The sequence below is a fragment of the Aspergillus multicolor genome (genome assembly GCF_047715735.1).
Source record: "Aspergillus multicolor strain CBS 133.54 unplaced genomic scaffold BDW74scaffold_38, whole genome shotgun sequence".
NCBI lineage: Eukaryota > Fungi > Ascomycota > Eurotiomycetes > Eurotiales > Aspergillaceae > Aspergillus > Aspergillus multicolor.
In genome coordinates this window covers 76,040-95,366 of record NW_027395989.1, presented here as the reverse complement: position 1 = coordinate 95,366, position 19,327 = coordinate 76,040, and the positions used below count along the sequence as shown (strand labels likewise).

At 52.2% G+C, this 19,327-nt stretch overlaps 9 protein-coding genes across 9 annotated transcripts; 7 read left to right on the top strand and 2 right to left on the bottom strand.

Annotated features, from left to right (window-relative positions):
* Positions 1-48: 48 nt before the first annotated feature.
* BDW74DRAFT_188260 (molybdopterin molybdotransferase MoeA) lies at positions 49-1,497 on the top strand (the record flags this gene model as incomplete). Its single annotated transcript, XM_073731672.1, has 1 exon — positions 49-1,497. One exon carries the CDS (start codon positions 49-51, stop codon positions 1,348-1,350), a length of 1,302 nt encoding a protein of 433 aa, XP_073579143.1. The 3' UTR covers positions 1,351-1,497.
* A 1,761-nt stretch (positions 1,498-3,258) lies between these two features.
* BDW74DRAFT_170816 (uncharacterized protein) lies at positions 3,259-4,708 on the top strand (the record flags this gene model as incomplete). The annotated part of the gene is made up of 5 exons (XM_073727220.1): positions 3,259-3,420; positions 3,467-3,574; positions 3,622-4,013; positions 4,060-4,124; positions 4,158-4,708. 5 exons carry the CDS (start codon positions 3,259-3,261, stop codon positions 4,706-4,708), a joined length of 1,278 nt encoding a protein of 425 aa, XP_073579142.1.
* Positions 4,613-6,245, top strand: BDW74DRAFT_161909 (phosphatidylserine decarboxylase family protein). The gene is made up of 2 exons (XM_073725856.1): positions 4,613-4,827; positions 4,876-6,245. The coding sequence occupies exons 1-2, from the start codon at positions 4,790-4,792 to the stop codon at positions 6,173-6,175; spliced, it is 1,338 nt and encodes a 445-aa protein (XP_073579141.1). The 5' UTR covers positions 4,613-4,789; the 3' UTR covers positions 6,176-6,245.
* A 346-nt stretch (positions 6,246-6,591) lies between these two features.
* Positions 6,592-7,114, top strand: BDW74DRAFT_182742 (uncharacterized protein; the record flags this gene model as incomplete). Its single annotated transcript, XM_073730333.1, has 2 exons — positions 6,592-6,934; positions 7,041-7,114. The coding sequence occupies 2 exons, from the start codon at positions 6,592-6,594 to the stop codon at positions 7,112-7,114; spliced, it is 417 nt and encodes a 138-aa protein (XP_073579140.1).
* Positions 7,115-8,165: 1,051 nt separating this feature from the next.
* BDW74DRAFT_182741 (uncharacterized protein) lies at positions 8,166-9,064 on the bottom strand (the record flags this gene model as incomplete). Its single annotated transcript, XM_073730332.1, has 3 exons — positions 8,166-8,417; positions 8,484-8,832; positions 8,892-9,064. The coding sequence occupies 3 exons, from the start codon at positions 9,062-9,064 to the stop codon at positions 8,166-8,168; spliced, it is 774 nt and encodes a 257-aa protein (XP_073579139.1).
* A 515-nt stretch (positions 9,065-9,579) lies between these two features.
* Positions 9,580-10,790, top strand: BDW74DRAFT_182740 (uncharacterized protein; the record flags this gene model as incomplete). The annotated part of the gene is made up of 2 exons (XM_073730331.1): positions 9,580-9,857; positions 10,601-10,790. The coding sequence occupies 2 exons, from the start codon at positions 9,580-9,582 to the stop codon at positions 10,788-10,790; spliced, it is 468 nt and encodes a 155-aa protein (XP_073579138.1).
* Positions 10,791-11,675: 885 nt separating this feature from the next.
* BDW74DRAFT_182739 (uncharacterized protein) lies at positions 11,676-12,416 on the top strand (the record flags this gene model as incomplete). The annotated part of the gene is made up of 1 exon (XM_073730330.1): positions 11,676-12,416. The coding sequence occupies one exon, from the start codon at positions 11,676-11,678 to the stop codon at positions 12,414-12,416; it is 741 nt and encodes a 246-aa protein (XP_073579137.1).
* Positions 12,417-13,621: 1,205 nt separating this feature from the next.
* On the top strand, positions 13,622-14,551 carry BDW74DRAFT_182738 (uncharacterized protein; the record flags this gene model as incomplete). Its single annotated transcript, XM_073730329.1, has 1 exon — positions 13,622-14,551. One exon carries the CDS (start codon positions 13,622-13,624, stop codon positions 14,549-14,551), a length of 930 nt encoding a protein of 309 aa, XP_073579136.1.
* Positions 14,552-16,017: 1,466 nt separating this feature from the next.
* BDW74DRAFT_182737 (glycoside hydrolase family 71 protein) lies at positions 16,018-18,161 on the bottom strand (the record flags this gene model as incomplete). The annotated part of the gene is made up of 5 exons (XM_073730328.1): positions 16,018-16,631; positions 16,689-17,146; positions 17,193-17,418; positions 17,465-17,990; positions 18,036-18,161. The coding sequence occupies 5 exons, from the start codon at positions 18,159-18,161 to the stop codon at positions 16,018-16,020; spliced, it is 1,950 nt and encodes a 649-aa protein (XP_073579135.1).
* Between the last annotated feature and the right edge of the window lie 1,166 nt (positions 18,162-19,327).

Here is a 19,327-nt window from a genome sequence, read left to right as displayed (position 1 = left end):
ATCGTGCTTTGATTTTCAGGCACACTGAACAGCAGCAAAATGAGCAAAATGGGGTTGCCGTATACGGAGGCACGACATCTGATCAAGGTTGAGGCACAAAGGCAGCGTGTCTCACAAGCACAGCCATGTTCCACATACAATGCCTGTGACCGAATCGTCGCTGAGACAATCACGAGCCTTATTTCGACGCCCGAGTACGACACCTCCGCTATGGACGGGTTCGCTCTGAGCTCTGCTGCGACAGAGATAGCAACACCGGAGACGCCAGTCACCTTTGAGGTCATTGGGACCACGACAGCTGGCGACAGACCGCATTCAACGGCGGACGATTTGAGGGATGGGATCTCCCCTTGCGTGGAAATCATGACGGGCGCACCATTCCCGCTCGACGACGAAAGCGAGGGATTTGACTGTTGTGTCCCCATTGAGGAGGTGGTTGTGAGCGAGAATAAAATTTCGAACTGTCGGTATATCTCCGTCTCCAAGCCGGCCAAACGGCGCCAGCATAGGAGGTTTGCCGGTGGTGACTTTACCAAAGGTGATGTTATCGTTGAGGCAGGCGAGTGCATTCAACCACACCACCTCATGGCGCTGGCGTCTGTTGGTGTGAGGGAGGTTCCAGTCCTGCGCAGGCCTCGAGTGGCAGTTTTCTCGACGGGATCGGAACTTCTTGAAAGCGGCGGCAAATCTCATCAATTCATGATCCCTGATGCTAACGGTCCATATCTCACGTCGATGCTGCGAAAATGGGGAGTCGACGTAGACTTCCGAGGGGTCATTGCAGACAGCCAAGGAACGATGGAGCACGCAGTGCAATCCGCGCTTGGTGATGGGTACGACTTGATCGTGACTTCTGGTGCAGTCTCAGCCGGAAGATGCGACATCATTCCCGGCTTAATCAAGCGGATGGGAGGGCGGACTGTCTTTCACAAAGTCGCCGTCAAACCAGGGCATCCGGTCCTATTCTCCATGCTTCCTGGGGAGATGGGCGAAACAGCGTTCTTTGGGCTGCCTGGGAACCCAGTCGCAGCGGCTGCCTGCCTCCGTTTCTTCGTTTTGCCATACATCCAAACCCTTCAGCTACAAAGGCCAGAAGAACCGCAGATAGTCACTCTTCGGACGTCCCAAAGAACCGAGTCGTGCAATGGGACGAAAGGCGACGTCCTGACATTCCGCAAAGAGCCAGACATCTTCCGACCGGCGATATCACGATTCAGCCACGTCTGGATCATTGAAGACCATAGCCCCGGAAAAACGAAACCGTTCCTGCAAGCCGATTGTTGGGTGCATATTCCGAGCGGGGTTTCCGAATTGGGCGCGGGGAGTCTGGTTAGCATATACCCATTCTAAGTTAAATGAGCCATATCCTCGGTAATTGCCGATATCTCATTGCTCATCTGCTTGGCTTGTTCAAACTCGGCGGGCGTGTTCATGTTGAAGAGCCAGTGTTCATTCTGCGGTCGGATGGCCTTTCCCTTGCTCTTGGCAACAACCGACTTAGGACCTAGAATGCCCTTCTTGACGTTCTCTTCCAGTAAAGACAAGGCAGGAGGCGTCCAAATCCCCAGAAGAGGTTCGTAGATGCCATCAGAGTTCTCAAAGCACGTCACAGGGCCGGCCAATCCGTCACGCAGTTGGCGTGCAGCGGAGATGGAGAAGAACGGGTAATCGCAGGCGACGACTAGCCATGAGGCGTTTTTGTCAAAAGCATGAGCAGCAAGCAGACCAGCAGCAGGCCCCTTTTCTTGAGCCTCAGGATCGTCGTTTTCGCGGTCGTACAAGACGTGAACTGGGATTGAGCCGGATTGGTGGCGCAATCGCAGGGTATTCTGAGTCAGGCGCTCCACATTGGGACTCTGCAGAATCTGGGTCAGAGAGTCGTGATTTGGAAGAGAGAGGAAGACGGTGTCCGATTCGGGGCAGGCGAGGTGTAATCGGAGCAGTTGCTGTTCGTAAATGGGGATTTTGATTAAGGAGAGCAGTTCTTTGCGTGAGCCCATGCGCGTGGAGCGGCCACCGGCCAGAAGGAGAGGCGTCATCATCGTGGTGCGGGGAGTTGGAGTGTTGAAGTTGAATTTGGGGTCGGAAGGCACGAAATATAAACGGCAGCCTCAGGCACGAAGTCACGGTGACGCCATTCGCCCACCAATTTATTTCTCCCACCCACGTGGAAGATCTCAACACACACTCTATTCCACACAAGAGCCTCAACTACTATCTAATAAACATCAATCTATTCAAAGTTCTCTCCCACACTCTAACACCGGCATTTCACAATCAAAAACCCCACAAGCTTCACGATTGCGCCCGAGTTTCAGAGTGTGCCCGTGGGCCGATCCTGCTGTGGAGTATAATGTCCGCGTCTCATCAAAATTCCCTGGATGGGAATGTGCACGTCCCCAGATTTTCCTTTAATAGCACGTCTCTGCCAATCTCAACCATAGCACGGAGCACCTGAAACAACTCATTTGGAGAACCGTTACCTGAGCCTCTCGGGAGGTCGGTTTACCATGCTCCCGACCCCTCGGGTTGCAGCTGCCGACTGCAGAAGTCATGGAGAATTTCGAGCAGAATTCCGGCAGGGAAACCGTGGTTTGATGAAGGGGTCTGAGCCACAGATCTCAAGATGATTGGAGTTTGACCTTTGCAGCGGACCAGAGCGCGGCAGTTTGGATAAGACATGGTGACGCTGTGGAGTGTTTCAACATCGCACTGGCCATTATCATCTTTTCATCTCCATCCGCTGCCGAGATTTTATTGTCTACGATGCTATGCACTGTCCTTGAAGCTATCCGACCCTGCCGAAGAGCTGAAGAATTCAGGCATCCCGTCAGCCATCCGAGATACGAACCCAAATATTGGGCGCGATCTGATAATATCCCGGAAGCGTGGATCATGACTCGATGCACTTCCTAGCGCACGGCTTGACTGCCCGAGTGAGGCTAGAACAAACTCTGTTGAGATTCAGGCGAGAACCATCGATCGAGCTCCAGGCTGGGCAGTGGGTCTTCTCCAACTCCACCGTCCTGCTGCAGGAGATGCCCTGACTCTGCGCATGCAGACTCTGCCACGCCCATTACCAGGCCTTCACCTTATTACTATGACTACTTACTCCTTATCATGAAACGGCCTACCCTCGATCGTCGCTGTCTCTCGGAACGGGCTCCCTGTTGATCAGCTTACCCGAGTATAAGGCCGCTCTGTTCGCCCTCTTGGCCCGGTTGCTTTGGTTCTGGATTTCCCTCCCGCCCGGTCATCATGGAAGACACGCTGCCCCTGGCTGGGCACAGTCTGGCAATCTTCGTGACGGCGGCGGTGATGGTGGGCCTGTCCATCATCGCCGTCTTGATGCGATGCTTTGTTCGGATTTACATTGTGCGCGCATTTGGCTGGGACGATGCGTTGATGTTGATAGCGCTGGTATGCTGCACTGGAAATCAACGTAAAGATTTGGCTGACTTTGTAGGCGCTATTTATCGCGTTGTCCGCCCTTTGCATGCTTGCGTCTGCTGCAGGCGTTGGGCACAGGATCGCCGAGTTCACGAGTCTGACCCAGTTGCAGAGGGCGTTGAAGGTAATTGCCTTGGATCATCATCGACGAGTGATGGCTGACGTTCTCAGTACTGGTGGCTCGGTCAAATGTTGTACCTCTGGGCATCTGCTGTCTCGAAGATCGCTATCGCCCTCGCCCTTCTCCGACTCGCCGTTCGTCGTCTGCATCGTTTCACACTCTGGGCTATCTGCGTGGTGATTGTGGTTATTGGGTTGGTCTTCTGGCTGGTCCTTCTCTTCAACTGTTGGCCCGTTGAGTACTTTTGGGAGCGGACAAACATCTTCAAAAACGGCAAATGCATCTCCACGGATGTCCTGCTCGTCATTGCGTACTGCTATAGTTCGATAACAATCATCTGCGACGTTACGCTTGGAATTCTCCCCGCTTGTTTGATCTGGAATCTGCAAATGAGTCGGCGAACAAAACTTGCCTTGGTGGGAGTCCTCAGCTTGGGTGCAATGTATGTTGGATCTTTCTTATTTTAGGGACGTCGCTAACGTCAACAGTGCGAGTATCGCGGTTGTGATTCGACTGCCGTATCTCAAGAACTACTCCGACCCCGATTTTCTTTGTAAGTTTCACGCTCTCTTCTTGACGTTCCAAGCTAATCCTCCAGATTCGACCTACCAAATCGCCGTCTGGTCAGTCGTAGAAACCGGACTCGCCATCATTGCCGGCAGTCTCATCACTCTCCGCCCCTTATTCCGCTGGTTCCTCGATGACGGCTCTTCCTACAAAGAGCGCACTCCCGGTCGAAAGACGACCAAGAAATATGCCCTGTCGACCTTGACTGCGAACGCCTCGATGCCCGGCACCGAAGACCCGAAATACTGGCGAACCGATCTCAGCGACAATGGCAACACCATCACAACCTCAATCACAGCGCCGCTAGGACGAAGTTTCAATGACAACAGCACGGTCGCGCTAAGCCCTATCCTGCCGCCGCCGAGAAAGGGCTCAGTCAGCGTGCATCAGACATTCAATGTATCGAACAACGCGCAGTTGAGCCCCGCTGCGCCATTTAATTTTGGATTCTCGGGCCAGTACAGTCCGGCCCCGGTGCAGCCTCCGGCTCAAGCGGCCCCGGCAACGCCATTGAACGCGCGGCCCAATGGGTACAGTCCGGGGTACGCGGGCTTCAAGTATGAGTTCTAGCAATGACGTCACCGTGATACCCTTGTATTTAATCCTCGCTCGCTCTCTTTCTTTTCTTTATCCATCACCAACACACTCAATATGCCCTCTCATAGCTCTAATACACACCGTTACCACCGGTAAGCTCTACTTTATCCCATAAACCATGTAGACGCTAACTGTCCCAGCGTCGGCCACTGGATGCCCGCGGACTATGACGCCCACCACAAATGGCTTGGCGGGGTCATCGCCCACGTCGACAGCAAGAAGGACGACGAGCTGCACCCCGTCCTCAAGGAGTTCCAGCACCTCATCGAATCCAACACCCGCGTCTACATGCTCATCTCCGCCATGTTCTCCGAGATCCCCAAGAACCGCCACTACTGCAAGGATCCCACCGGCTGCTCCCAGATCCGCGATTACCCGCACATGCTGCAGGTCCTCAATCACTTACTCACCACCGCGCCCTCGTGGAATGACTTCTCGCTCAAGGTTGGCCTCGTCGGTCTCCCCATAAACGCCGTCCTCGATTGGTCGATGGGCACGCCGAGCGGGTATGCCGCGTATCTAGATCCCGACGTGAACGCCATGCTCAAGAAGGTCCTCGATGCCTGGGGTGAATATCTCACCTCATCCGAGTCCGCAAACGTCCTCGACGACTCGCAGTACGGCTGGTTCGGCAAGATCGGAAAAGAGAACCTCGAGCACGTCGCCAACATCCCCCTCGACACAAACCACTCCTTCGAAGAGCTCTTCGTCTGCGACCCATCCGCCAAATACCACGGCTACAAGTCGTGGGACGACTTCTTCACGCGTCTTTTCAGACCGGGCATCCGACCCGTCGCTTCGCCCGACGACGACGCCGTCATCGCCAACGCCTGCGAGTCCCAGCCCTACAAGGTCGCCCGCGACGTCAAGGCAAAGGACTCCTTCTGGATCAAGGGCCAGCCGTACTCCATGCACGACATGCTTTCGCATGACCCCGTTGCGCCGCAGTTTGAGGAAGGCACTGTCTATCAGGCGTTCCTGAGCTCGCTGAGCTACCACCGCTGGCATGCGCCGGTGAGTGGGAAGATCGTCAAGGCGTATGTGGTGCCGGGGACGTACTACTCCGAGCCGCTGTTCTCTGGAATCGTCAATGAGGAAGGGGAGAAGAGTCAGGACGGCATTGACCCCGGCGGTGAAGTCACGACGCAGGAGTACCTGTCCTGTGTTGCGACGCGCGCGATTATTCTGATTCAGGCTGATAACCCCGCGATTGGGCTCATGGCGTTCTTGGGGGTTGGGATGTGTGAGGTCTCGACGTGTGACATTTCTGTCAAGGAGGGGCAGCATGTTAAGAAGGGGGATCAGCTGGGGATGTTTCATTTTGGGGGCAGTACGCACTGTCTGCTCTTCAGGAAGGGCGTGCAGGTTGAGGAGTTGCCATCGGCGGATCTGGGGCATAATGTTGCTGTCTGTAGTCGGCTTGGTGTTGTCAAGGCTTAGGTTAGGTGCCGTGGAGTTTTCTTTGCATAGTGAGCAATACAAGCATGGATTCTTTATTGTTACTGTTTATTAGTGCTGTATTATTGTAAAACATGCTTACTTGCTTCACTGGCTTATGTGACCTGGCCATACTGTGGTGAAGTGTGAAAGTGATGAAAGCTAACCCCCCCCCCACCATCAAAGTTCCTGAGCTTTACCCACACCAACATAGAAGCAGCCTTACCGTCCTAAAGGGTCCTCCTTTTTAATCCAACTTCCATCTCCATTCTACCTCTTGTCCACCAATCCAGCCTAGTCAAAAACTCGACCATCCATTTACCTCCCATTCTACGCCGACTTCTACACAAACAACGCATCCCTGCCCTCCGCGAAAACCTCAAACCCAACACACGACAACAACCCCCGAAACCCCCAAAATGCCCCCCATCGCCTCCTTCGAAATCCATTTCTTCATCCTCGTCACCCTCACCGCCGCCTTCTTCGGCATCACCCACGCCATCGCCGAACTCAACACAATGCTGGACACCGCGCGTGCACAGGCACAGGAACCCGACTTTGAAGTCTACCAGTACCACGACGGCCTGAGCCCCAACGACCTTAGCAACCTCAACGAGCAGGGCCTCCTTGAGCTCCGCATTGCGACGGCCTTGTCATGCGCTCGTGGGTTGAACTTGCGGCCTGGATTTACTTCACCTACCGCTGTTTTATCCTCATCTCGCGCTATGCTTATCGGGAGATGTATGGGGAGGAGTTTCCGTGGTAGGCTGTCATGTCATATCGTTGGAGTACTATAGTAGGGTGCCGTGCGGACATTTGGCTTGATTTAACTCCACGACGTGTGTCAGGGCTATTGGCATTCATTCAGACGGGATGATTGACTGGGTTGGGCTGGCGGAGTATGGTGTTTCCGGCGCAGATGACGGGCATTACTGCGATTAAGACGATGGTTGGAGATTCTAGATATTGGTACCATACCTACGGAGCTTGTCTGCAACTATGGCTCGGCGATTGCTGTGGCTACTGCTGTGGTTTTTTAAAGGTTCCCTTTTCTTTCACATAAGGTATGCACATCTCCTTCTACAAAGCCAGTCTACCATGGCTCGTGCATAATAGTCAATTCATCCCCGTCCAGTGAAACAAAATGCTTTGGAGACGAGATGGGTTCGGTGACATACTGTACTATGGTACGATACGGTAGTAGGCGGGCAAGGCTTCCTGCCAGTGCTGTGTGTGTTTCAATGGTCCTCTGTTCCATTGTGAGGGAATCTGAATGTTAACATAAACATAACATGGATTGTCTATTTTACTTGCCTTGCATGCAGCCTAACATATGTCAGTCTTTCATTGTAGTCGTAGTCAATCATGCTTATTCTTTCTGCTTTATCATCATAGTGTTGGTGGCGAGCTTGAGGATCTACGGAGCAGAGAGAATAACAATTGCTGAGTAGAGATATCTTGCACTAGAAGGAAAACCACTGCACCGGGTTTCAAGTTCCCGTCCCCGGCCCAGGAGTCGATGTTGACGTCTTCGAACCTGGGCTTGGAAACGCACAGGGCATTCAGATAAATTAGGTAGGCATGGTAACGCCCTTGTCCGCCAAATATACCCACCTACGTAGTTTGAGGGGTTTGGATGGGAGGTCCTGCGGAGTGGAAGGTCTCGCAGTTTCCACTTTCGGGTGATGTGCCTGGGGGCTCTCATCATGGATGGTAGCGTAGACGAGAAGGTTTGGAGTCGTTACTTACCCTAGACAGCCGACCAAGCGCCAGCCCATTCGCAAGGTAGTACCGTCTCTAAGGAAGTAAGATGCTAGTTGCAAGATCTTTGTTCTACATTAGCTATTATCTCTGGCTATCTATCCGCGCAGCGTTAACCGTCCGCATTTGCTCTATTAAGTGTACATGGGACGGGGATAAAAGTGCTGCATGAGTATGGGTATGGTATGTATGGCCGAACAGAAAAAAAAAGAAAAGAATGTCTCTAGACAAATCACAATTGCGGAGATGTTGCTTGGTGCCGGGTTCCCTTAATGCAGCGGTTCACATCCAGGTGCCTGTTGTTTCCTTTTAGCACGGAGGAGCCACCAGCTCGACCGTCAGGCGGTCCGCAAAGGGGCCGTAGGGCTTGAAGGGGTGTTTTCTTCGCATGATCACCGGCCACTTTATGTCCCTCGTGGCGAATTTCGGCTTCGTACAAATAGATGTATTCGTGGTCGTCTGGACTGGTAACGAGAAGGCGCGACTGGAAACAATGGAAGTCAGCTGCAGTTCAGGTTCAGAAGTTAGACTAAGAGGTCGGGAGACATACGGTGTACATGTACGTCGTTGGACTCTGCAGGTCCAGATTCCACTTGCGCTTCTGCCGCTGCGCCAGGGCCAGCAGCACGCAAGCGAAGTATGGATCTTTGGTCCAGTCCCCTAGGGTGACTTTGGCCAGGCGCTTCTCGCAGATCCTGGTAACGATTTGGTTGGGACTGCCGCTTGGATCTCGCCGAGTGTTATATGAACGCGTGCGACCTGCTAAAACTTCCTCGTACTGGAGATAGCCTACCATTGGGGGACCGCTGGCATGCTCGCTGGGCTGACCGTGGCGATAGAACACAGTGGACTTGACCTGATGAACTCGTTTACCCGCGAAGTAGAATCTGGCGCCTTTGCTGCTCGGAGAGGTTCCAGTTAGCTAGAGTACGGCCGGCGAGAGGTCCTGTGTCCTTACCGGTACTTAGCAAAGCCGTGTTCCTTGCCTATCAGGATCTTGACTAGGAAGGCATGTCTTGGGGCGGGGTAGGGTCTTATTGCGAGTCGTTTAGCAAGACTCGATCGTCTGTCGTCTTCGGTGTTGGTGTTATCCGGATTGGGCTGGATGCTGGGATTGTCAATGTCAACCATTTTGGCAAATTGACATCCTATCAGATGAAAATGATGGAAGGTCCATAGGAGAGGATTCACAAAGAGTTGCCGGCAGTTCTGCATGAGGTTGCAGATTAACATAACGCTGGAGGAGGGGGCTGCTGTATTAGAATACCAGAAGCCGTGAAGGATACCTAGTTACTTATCCTCTTTGTTGTTCCTGGGGTGGACTTATGCGCCGCTTATAATCTATTTTGTGAACACTAGAAGTGAATAAAGCATTAAATACCTTCCTCTGACTTTGGGACAGCTACAGAACTTCGCCCACACTAATATAAAAGCCACCTCACCCTCCCAGAGAAGAATCTTTCCTTGACAACACTACCTACTTTCTATCTTTCTTCTATCTCCCTTACAGAGATCCAACTTACCTTTCAAATCTGGCTATCCACTTCCAAAATCCTGATAAACCAACACATATTCTCTTTCAAAACCTCCATCACAACACAACACAACACACCACAGAGAACCACAAACCCAGCAAACCAGCAAAAATGCGTTCCATGATTAACACCTTCCTCGGCACCCTCATTATTATCGGCCTCTACATCACCGCCGTCTCTATCCGTAACCAACACAAGAACTTCGCCGCCCAGTTGAAAGACCTGCGTGCGCAGGCTGCGGCCGGAGCAGCCACCCGCACGAACTTTTACGACCAGGGAAGACTGGAGGCGAAGATGGAGGCTGCGCAAGAGACTCTGGGCTATGTGGTGATGTTCAGTGTGTACTTCTGGGCTCTTCGCTTCGGCCGTGGTTTCTATAACTTTATCAGGTTTATCTTTCGGGAGATCTTTAGGGTGCCTGTGCAGCGTCCCGGCCCCCGCCGCCGCCGTTAGTCGACTATCCTACCCTACCGCCGCTTGATGAGACGATGTCTGGATTATCAATTCGACTTTTCTAACTGAAATGGTGGGGGATGGTGTTTTGGGCGCGAAGGCGAGCACGATTGCGAATACAATTATTACGATGATGGGCGAAGATCTATCCACGGAGCTTGGCTATCAACATGGCTATGGCTTTTCTTTTGTTTTGTTTTGTCTTTTCCCACGAGGTATGCAATGCTGCTTTCTAGAAGCTCAGCTCACCCTGGCATTGTCTGTTCTTGTATGATAGCTAACTACTGTATCCCAGTGCAACGCGATGCCTCAGAGACGGGCTTGGTGGCAGGGAACGGATCTTTCCTAGTACCATTTGATATGCATGTGTTCTCTCTGTTCTATAGCTAGGAGTATCCAGCGGCAAAGCCTTTCCCTCTCATTCTTTTCATTTCACGTAGCGTAGTCATAGTGATGGTGCAGAACACCACACTCTCTATATAGACAAACGCAGCACCCCTACAACAACAATTCTCCTTGAAGGCTTCTTCTTCCCTAGGAGAACTCCTATTCTCTTTATTATCTCTTCAACTCATCTACCTCCATGCAAACTTCGTTAATGCCATATCCTCTATCTCCTCCCGCACCTTACCTACCCATCAACCACCACCATGTTCACCTTCCTACGCTGGTTCTCCAGCAACCCTTGCAACGAGCATGAGGAACCCGGCTACTGCTTCTCCCGCGAAGACGAAATCACCTTCTACCGAACCAACCCCTTCACCGCCATCCTAGTCCTCATCGGTGCGTCCTTGAACCTCTATATTGCCTCGCGCGAGAGCTCCGGCTGCGCAATGCTATTGTTGAGTACTTGGAGCGGGGGGATCTAAGTGGAATGAGATAGAAGGGCCCTTGTTATACTCGGCTACGCCATGGGTGTTTTAAGGTGAAGGAGTGGCCTGGGGTTTGTACGCTGTTGACATCGCATTGGGAAGATGGCTAACTATATACCAAGGCGTATGTGAACATGAGCAAGGTGCGCTTGGATTTGGTCATGAGAAGGCTCAAGGGATTATATATTATGTAGCTATGCTATGTTTCGCTTCTATTTCTTTTCTAAATAGAGAGCTTTGCATAATTATACTCTGTTTGCCGTTATTAATCCAGCCTCCAAGGGCATAGACATTTTCACTAACCAGAGTAGATTGGCAGAACAGCGTTCTCCAGGCAAGTAATTCACAGCCATTCACTTGCGTGAGCTGCCAAAGACATCTGTCTTGCTGACTGTCTAATTGGCTGTTTTTCACTGTCCTGGACTCAAGCATTCACTTCAACCATGGTGAATCTAAAGACCCTACCAAACATCATCCTGCGCAGCTATATGGACACTTCTCTCCCCGAACCGTCTCCTTTCCCTCCTTCTCTCCTCATCATCTCCTATTACCTGGGATCCTCTCATAATCTAGAGCTCGGGCTCGTTGGTTCTCGCTTGCCTCATCATTTCCAATCAAGATAGGTATACATCCTGCGGCATCAACAAAACAAACAAATTACTTACTCCTGTCTTAAGCAGAGACACTTTCCTTATTCTTCTAGGGCTCTCCAAACCTCAAGAGCCTTGAAGATTGATCGAACAATCTACTTCTATTCATTGTTGCACAGCTTCCTTGTAAGCTCTTACCTCCTCGAAAAGTTCCCTTTCTCATCTAGACTAACCCCATTCGCAGACATCTTCTGCAGACAAAAAGCCCTAAAACCATCAACCACCAGTCAAAATGCTTTCAGAAGAAGCCAACCTCGCCATCAGCCTCGCCGTCACCTTTTCCGTAATGATCGGCCTCTGCATCTTCTTCTGCTTCCTCACCTCCTTCATTCACAGAGGCGGATTCAGAATCATCCTCCTCTGGTGCCGCCGCGATCAAGCCGGTCTCGCCGAAGTAACTGAGAACTTCACCCGCCCGATTCCCCGCCGCCGTACCACTGATCGCGATTGCAACGCCAACCCTGACCCTGAAAACGGCATCGAACTCACCGACATCGATATCGACGCTTCTCGTCCCCGCCCTCGTCCTCGCTCCGAACGTCCCATCTATGCCGAGCCTAGACATATTCGCGCCTGGTTCTGGGAGTACTATACGCCCTATGACTTTCAGGATCACTTTGAGGAGCAGATGGATATGTATGCTGAGCGTCGTCAGGAACGGGAGATGCGCCGGCAGCGTGAGCGTCTCAGTGCCGGTACGGGTGGTAGCCGTGAGGCCCTTCCTCGTTATGATCATCCGCCTTCTTACCGTTCTTCGCGTATTCGTTCTTTGACCCATTCTCAGCGTGAGGAGGGAGCTGTGCCTGTTCGTTTTGCGTCTTTGGATGTCACGGAGCGGGCTATTCAGACTGGGAACGCGAATGCAACGGCCACTGCTGCTCAGGCTGGACGCCGTGAGAGTGATGGACATCGTGCTTCGTCTGAGGATGTCACTGAGAACCGCGAGCCTCAGGATGTCCGCGCTTTTGCCTGAGCTTCTTCTGGGGATGTCTCGACAACTGTGTATTCCAGAACGTCTGCGGTTCTCCCTGGGGCTCATCTGATGATGTCACTGAGAGCCGTGAGACTTAGAAAGTCCGTAGTCTTCCTCGATGGATTCTTCGTCGCGAATGTTTCTTTTCTTACCTTTACGCGCATGATGGATGTTGCTATGGTACGGTTGGACTACGGTCTCCTCAGCATGCATAGGCTACATATTCTGTGGTCTGAATGTTATTGTACTGAGTTAGCAAGATGTATTCGATTGTATACAAGTCTGTCCATCTAAGCCATAACATGTCGGCCCCCTGTAGCTTCTAGTACCATGCAGGTAAGGTATAATAAGAAACCGCGTCAGGTCTGCTCATGCCGTCCATCCTTCATGCCTTTCTGTGACGTACCATAGTAGTAAACCCTAATTAGATAAGGCATTATTTCTGAATCTCATTCCAGCTTTATAGGTAAGCGAGCATTCTATAGTTAGGCAAGGAAAGTAACTAACCTCCTGAATGCCTTCATCGGTGCGGTTTGCATAGACCCCCACCAATACTACGAAAGCTACTCTGACAACATGGGACACGAAGGTTGATATACTGGTTAGCCGCGCCTATTATCAAAGTGTCCAGGGCTTTTACATCTCCGTCCCCTCCTCCCCACACACATGAAGATGATAGAGCAAGGCCCTCTCCAGTAAGCCTCGAGGTGATCGTGCACGGTTGTCTTTGCTACTAGCCCACTGGCGTAGATGGCGGCACCGGCAGTCTCCAGGCAGCCTAACATTCATTAGAAAAAATGCCCGGAATCCTGGTGGTGTCTCGTTGCCTGGTTTCGTTTCGATATACTGGAGTAAAGTATCCATTCACTTCACGTCTCCAGGTGTTGAATGTGAATGCTGAAGAAGTGAACTCCAGAACTCCATATACCGGCTATAAATATCTTCTTCTTTCCTAATTTATATTCTCTTTCTCCTTCTTTCCATTGCTCCAACTCCTGTTCTCAACAAACTAAAAAACCATACCTCCTGCTGCAAGGATACAAACACAATAGACACAGCAGCGTCGAAAACGCTTGATCTCCATTAATCAGGACTTGCTTGAGCTTTCAAGAGCCTTGAAGCTTAACCAACATCCTCCTGTACAGTGCACCCGGCTTGTTGAGACTCACTTTTCCCGCTATCTACTACCCAGGCCTCACCTTGCAATGGCAGTTCCACCGCCAATTTACATACCACCTGTATCAACCGACGTGGGGCCCGACGGCGCACGCACACTGCTCTGGATTACCGTCGCCGCACTCTGCAGCTTCGTTGTTGGCACGGGCCTGTATGCGTGGTTCGACGCCGGCCGCCCTATACCCCACTGCTGGTGCATCCGAGACTTTGTCCGCGAACAGCAGGATCGTTATCATCAGAGGCGCGCTGACGCTGCAAGGCAACGCGCGGCCGCCGCTCGTCGCGCTGCTGCGGCACGGGAGAATGGCGCCTTTGATGTTGAACTCCAGCATATCCGTACCCCTGCCCATGCAGGTGTGTCGTCCCGTGTCGCCCCTACTCTTGCGCCTGCCTTTATCACGCTTCAGCCTCCTCCGGTGTCTCACCCTCTTTTTGCGCCTCGGTCTAGCTCTGCGTTTCCTGTTATCCGTGAGGAAAAGACAACTAGCACGCGCATCTACCAGCCTAGATACCCCCAGCCTTACTTCTCTAACTTTGACGAGCACTTCGGCGACCAGACCGATCGGATTGCTGAGCGTCGACGCTTCCGCGACCTTGTGCGTGAGCATGATCTTGAACAGGGACTCGCAGGCGATGTCGGACAGCAGTCGGCAAATCAGAATCCATTCGACGACTCGCATGCTACTGGCGCCGAACATCCCCTTCGCTATGACTCTCTCCCCACTTATCCCGAACTTATGCTTAAGCTGCAGAGGGCTACACAGAGTGCCTCAGGCCAGAGCACCGAGTCTGGAACCTCAAACGTTTTTATCACTCGCTCTGCTACTGTTCCTGTGTCTACCTCTACCTCTGAGCCCCGTGAGGAGACTGCTGATAGACATCGCCGCGTCTCTTTGGAGCGTCTCACTCATGAGCCAGAGGATCACCGTGAGCCTCACGTTCCGGGCGCCCTTCCCTGAGAGCTCGCCAATGCGGATGTTTCTTTTTCTTTTTTCCGGTTCTTGTTTCTCGTTGTTCGGTTTCTGTCCTCGTTTCAATGTGCAAATACTGGATAACAACTGGTACGGATACATCAGAAGTCTGGATATCTCTCTCGTTACATACAAGATGTACTTAGGTCACGGCCGTTAAATAGAATCATATCCATCTAACAACCTATATCGACCTCTTAGATCTTCCCAACCGTAGAGTAGAAACTACCGTATCTAGCATGTGAACTGACCGGACTACGTCCACTTTCCCGTGTTCCATTCGTGTCGTAAGGATATGGTTGACCTTGGTGCCGCACCTAAAGTACCCTCCATAAAGACCGCCGCATGGAGGCCTCGAACTTCCTATGGTAGTTATACAACCAGAGCAGGAAAACCCCTAGAACCTCTCCTCAGCGCATCCTGAATAAACCACCGGATGAACCACAATCTGGGACCCTCCGTAGAAGCTACATAACCAAAACCGGCAGTGGTCTTTTCGATCTAATATGATAGTGCAGTAGCCGAGTGGATACGCTGTCTTACCTGCATAGCTGACGAGAATACGATAATACTCCAAAAATAAAGACGAGCCGGTTCGTCTACCTACGTAAGGCCATGACCAGATGACGTAGCACGCCGTCCTTGAATCAAGATACTCACGTTTGCAAATCTCATGCCGGGAGAGACGGGAGCAACTGAGTACCGAGCAAGACACGTCGTACACAGTCCCGGCCGCAGGGGTGGAATGAATTCCGATGCAAATCACTACCATATGGCATGCTAGCCCTAAACCCCTTGGAGGTTATGCAGAGCAGACAATGAAATTGTTTCGCCGATCTCGTCGACAGCGCGCACTTCTGTGTAAAGGGACTGCGGCATGCAGTACCATAGGATTGGTTTGCGGGTTGCGATGCAAAGTTTTTTTACGAGCGTGAAGCTAGGGCTCGCCCTCGACGAACTGGTTTTCGCGGCGAGATTGCATGCGGAACAGTTGGAACGCGGATGGAGTGATTAAATGCGGAGAAGCTTCGTATTGGCAGGCTGCCGAGGTGACTAGGGTACAATGTCATTATGGACGCCGGTGTGCAAATATAGGTGTACGTACTACAGGTACATTGAAGGACATGGAAAGCAGTCACGATCTTAGTTCATGCTTTTCTACCTAAGGGTGCTTTAAGGGCAGTTAAACCTCGAACAAAAAGCACGCGTAACTCAAGATTCAGGGCATCAGAGTAAGTATAAAGCGAAGAATGACGAGCATATATTCAATAAAAACGAAACAAAAGACGAACTATATACTAGAGCGGAGCTCTTGAGAATGGAGAACAAACTACCTATCTCCTGCACATCCTCTTTTGACCAAGTACCCATCAAAACAGAAGAACGGCAAAAAGCGGGGAGAGTAAAGAAAGGGGGAAAGGGAAAGAAAAAGGAAAAGAAAACACTCAAACGGCCTAAGCAACCTGGCAAGCCGTGTTGGGGCAGTATCCATGGTCACAAGCGAAGCTGCAAAGGCCCAGATACGAGTTGTAGTTCTCAAGCCACGGCAGCGGCACACCCTTCACTCCGGTTGTCGGGGGCGTCGGCACGGGAGCACCAGTCTTTGTGCAGGTGCATGGTCCCGGGGGACAGTAGCCGTAGTTGCAGCAGAAACTGCACAAACCGACGTAGTTCCCGGGGCCTGTGCCCGCGACGCAAGTGTTTCCAGTCCCGCCGGTAGGTTGCGTTGTAGTGGTTGTGCGAGTGCTTGTGCTGGTCCGCGTGCTCGTTGTGCTTGTGCGGGTACTCGTGGTCCGCGTGCTAGTTGTCCGAGTAGACGTGGAGGTTCGGGTGCTGGTGACACTGGTCGTGGTGCGAGTGCTTGTTCGCGTGGTGCGAGTAGAGGTGCCGGTTGTGGAGGAGGTCCGTGTGGTTGTGGGGGCGGTTCCCCAGCCTGGGGGAGGTGTCGGGGTCACCTTTCCGAGCGACGGTGTCGGGGCGCAGGTTTGGACATGAAGACCCTGCGTAAGACTGTTGAGACCGGCGGACTGGAGAGAGTCAATGGTAGGAGCAGGGGGCAGAGACCCGACTAGCAGAAGCTTCATTAGCCAGCATACTCGCGGTGTATGGTGAATCAAAAACTTACCGTAAGGATTGAAGTTGTACAGCCCACAAGGACAGCCATCAATGATGGGCAGCAAACTAATGTCTGACTGGAAGACCTGTCCATTGCGACTGAGCGAAAATGCCTGCGATCCTACGCCCATGGGAACCTTAAAAGCGCTGGCGCCGGCCGGAGCATCAAAGACTTCGACATTGCCTCCGGAGTTGACAGTCACGGTGGCGGGCTCCGTCAGGGTCGTGACCACGAAGACAGCGTCTTCCATCGTCTCCCAACCGTTGGGTCGGCCATTAAAGTAGTTTCCACTGCCGTTGTTGGCGGGTACCATGCAAGTATCCGTGGAGTCGCAGTTGACGTCGCGAGGAGCTGGGCGGTACCAGTACACGAGAAAGTCCTCGGTGATGTAGCTGTCAACGGAGTCGGCACCGTCCTTGTACGCCGCGATCCAAGGCCTGGACATGTCCATCCAGCCGTCGTGTGGCCTAACCAGTTAGTATTGTAATGCAGGTAATGGTAAAGAGGGCTTACATGTCATTGCACCACTTGGATGCGCCGTCGTCGGTGTGAGGGGAGCTAAGAGGGCCAATGTAGTGCGACTCGCCGTAGTCGTTCCAGGTGACAATCTCGATGAAGCGGGGTTTCATGGTCAGAACATGTTGCCAGCGATCGTACCACAGCAGATCTCCGGGGAAGACCCAGTTCTTGCTGTACGGGACCTCCGGGCCGAAGTGAGTGAAGAACCAGGGAGAAACAGCTGTCAAAGTCAGCTAAGCACAACCGTTTCGTTCAAGAACACTCACGAGCAATGTAGTCCTTTCCGGTGTTGATGTACATCTCATCCCCTTGCTCGACCGTGACTTCGGCTCCAGGCCGGGGTGCCTTGTTGTTGCCGTCGTTGGGCCAGGCCATCCAATTCAGCAAGCCATCGACGCCGTCCAGGTTGGTGCCATACTCGGGGTGATAATTGGGAGCCCAGTAGATTTCCCGTCCAGCGGCCTGGCGCATGGCATTGATGTCGAGTCCATCGCCTGCGAATGAGGAGACGAAAACCTTGCCATCGACAAATAGCTGAGCGGGGCGGCTTGCATACTGGGCGATTTTTTGTCCGACTTGGGTGCCTTGACCGGTATTGTACCAGTTAAAGTCGAAGGAGATGAACACCTTCATGTCATTGTTGGCCGCCGACTCGTAAGCAAGGTTGAGTTGGGCGTCGGTATAGGGATCGACGCCGATGTTGAGTGCGTAGGCGTCGATTCCAAGAGATTTGGCACGTTTCATGTCTTCGTCGTAGTCGGCCGCTGAGTTTCGATTGCTGGTAATACCGATCTGCTCGTGTCAGTTGGCTCTCGGCAACGGAGGAGGCGATATTACCATAAAGTGAGCAAAGACAAGACGGTCCGAAGAGGACTGCCGGGCTTGGTTCACGGCTGCGCCTGGGGCAGCAAGAATCAGTTGGGGGAGAGCCCCCAGGAGGGAGAGAATTGTGGTGAGTCTCATCTTGGTGAGTTGGTCTCGTTGGTTGGCGGTGTTGTTGCTCGCTTTGTATGCAGCGGACCTCGACGGTTTATATAGTCTTGTTTTGTGTACTCTGCCGCTCAAACTTGTTTGATATTCAGTGAGAACAAAGAAAAAGAGAAAGAGCTGAATCATTGGTTGTCATTTCCACCCCTGGTAACATCGCTCATTGTTCGCCGCAGACTTCGCTATAGATCGAGTTTTATCCCACGGTTACACCAGCTGCCACCACCTCAGGGGTGTCATCCTGCACATGGCCAAGGCCAGGAACAGTTAGACCTCTCCGCGTTGAACGAGTGCAGGCCTTCACTAACGCGTCCTGGAGATTGGTGCGTGATAGGGTCAGGGATCAGCCCTATAGTTCTCCGCATTAAGATCGGGAGCAACGTTTGCAAGGGCAGTGTCATGTGGTTCATCGGTGAGACACCCAAGCTTTCTGGTAATCAAAGCATTTTGAGCGAAAGTTTGGACGAAATTAGGCGAATCCTTCAAAGCTGTCGATCTCAAGCAACTACCCCAACATCTCATTTCATTTCGAATGCTGAGATCGCGAAAAGATACCCCGGATTCCAGGTCATGTCACACGAACCTTTCAGATGCAACACTGTAGGTGTGCATGGGTGTGTCGGCTGATGAGTTTGAGCGGGGGATGATCTGGGGACCAGGGTTTGCGCCTTCGCTGAAAAGCAAAGTGGTGTCCTCGCGCGGGGCCGAGGTCATCGCCTCGAATTACTTGTACATACTATGGACAAGCATTGAGATCAATCGCGATCACAGCGAGCATGCCTTCACGTCACAAAGCAAGCAAACTAAAAACAGTGACAAATAGCTGTATGTGAGTGGAGAGGAAGATGTGCAAAGCCATCCAATCGTATTCGACCAGTAGCATAATCGGCATAATGCTTGCAATACGGTTACAAGTCTTGATAATCCCCCAGACGGATCAATGCCGGTGTTCATGAACGGATCGGTCGCTCGTTCATGCACCGTATTGAGGCTCTTACAAATGGCCGTCATTAACCGCTCGGGGAATTAGAGAACAGACCAGGGTTTCGCCTGTCATCAGATAATAAATCCGGCTCGCTCTATTCGAGGAAGTGCCGCAATGAACAAGAGCTCGGTGAGCCAGAAGGACACTGCTTTGGTGG

What these genes read in the sequence shown, in the direction of transcription:
- BDW74DRAFT_161909 (XM_073725856.1), top strand. Translation starts at nt 4,790, where the DNA reads ATGCCCTCTCATAGCTCTAATACACACCGTTACCACCG. An exon ending in AATACACACCGTTACCACCG is followed by an intron (nt 4,828 to 4,875) that starts GTAAGCTCTACT and finishes TAACTGTCCCAG; the next exon opens with CGTCGGCCACTGGATGCCCG.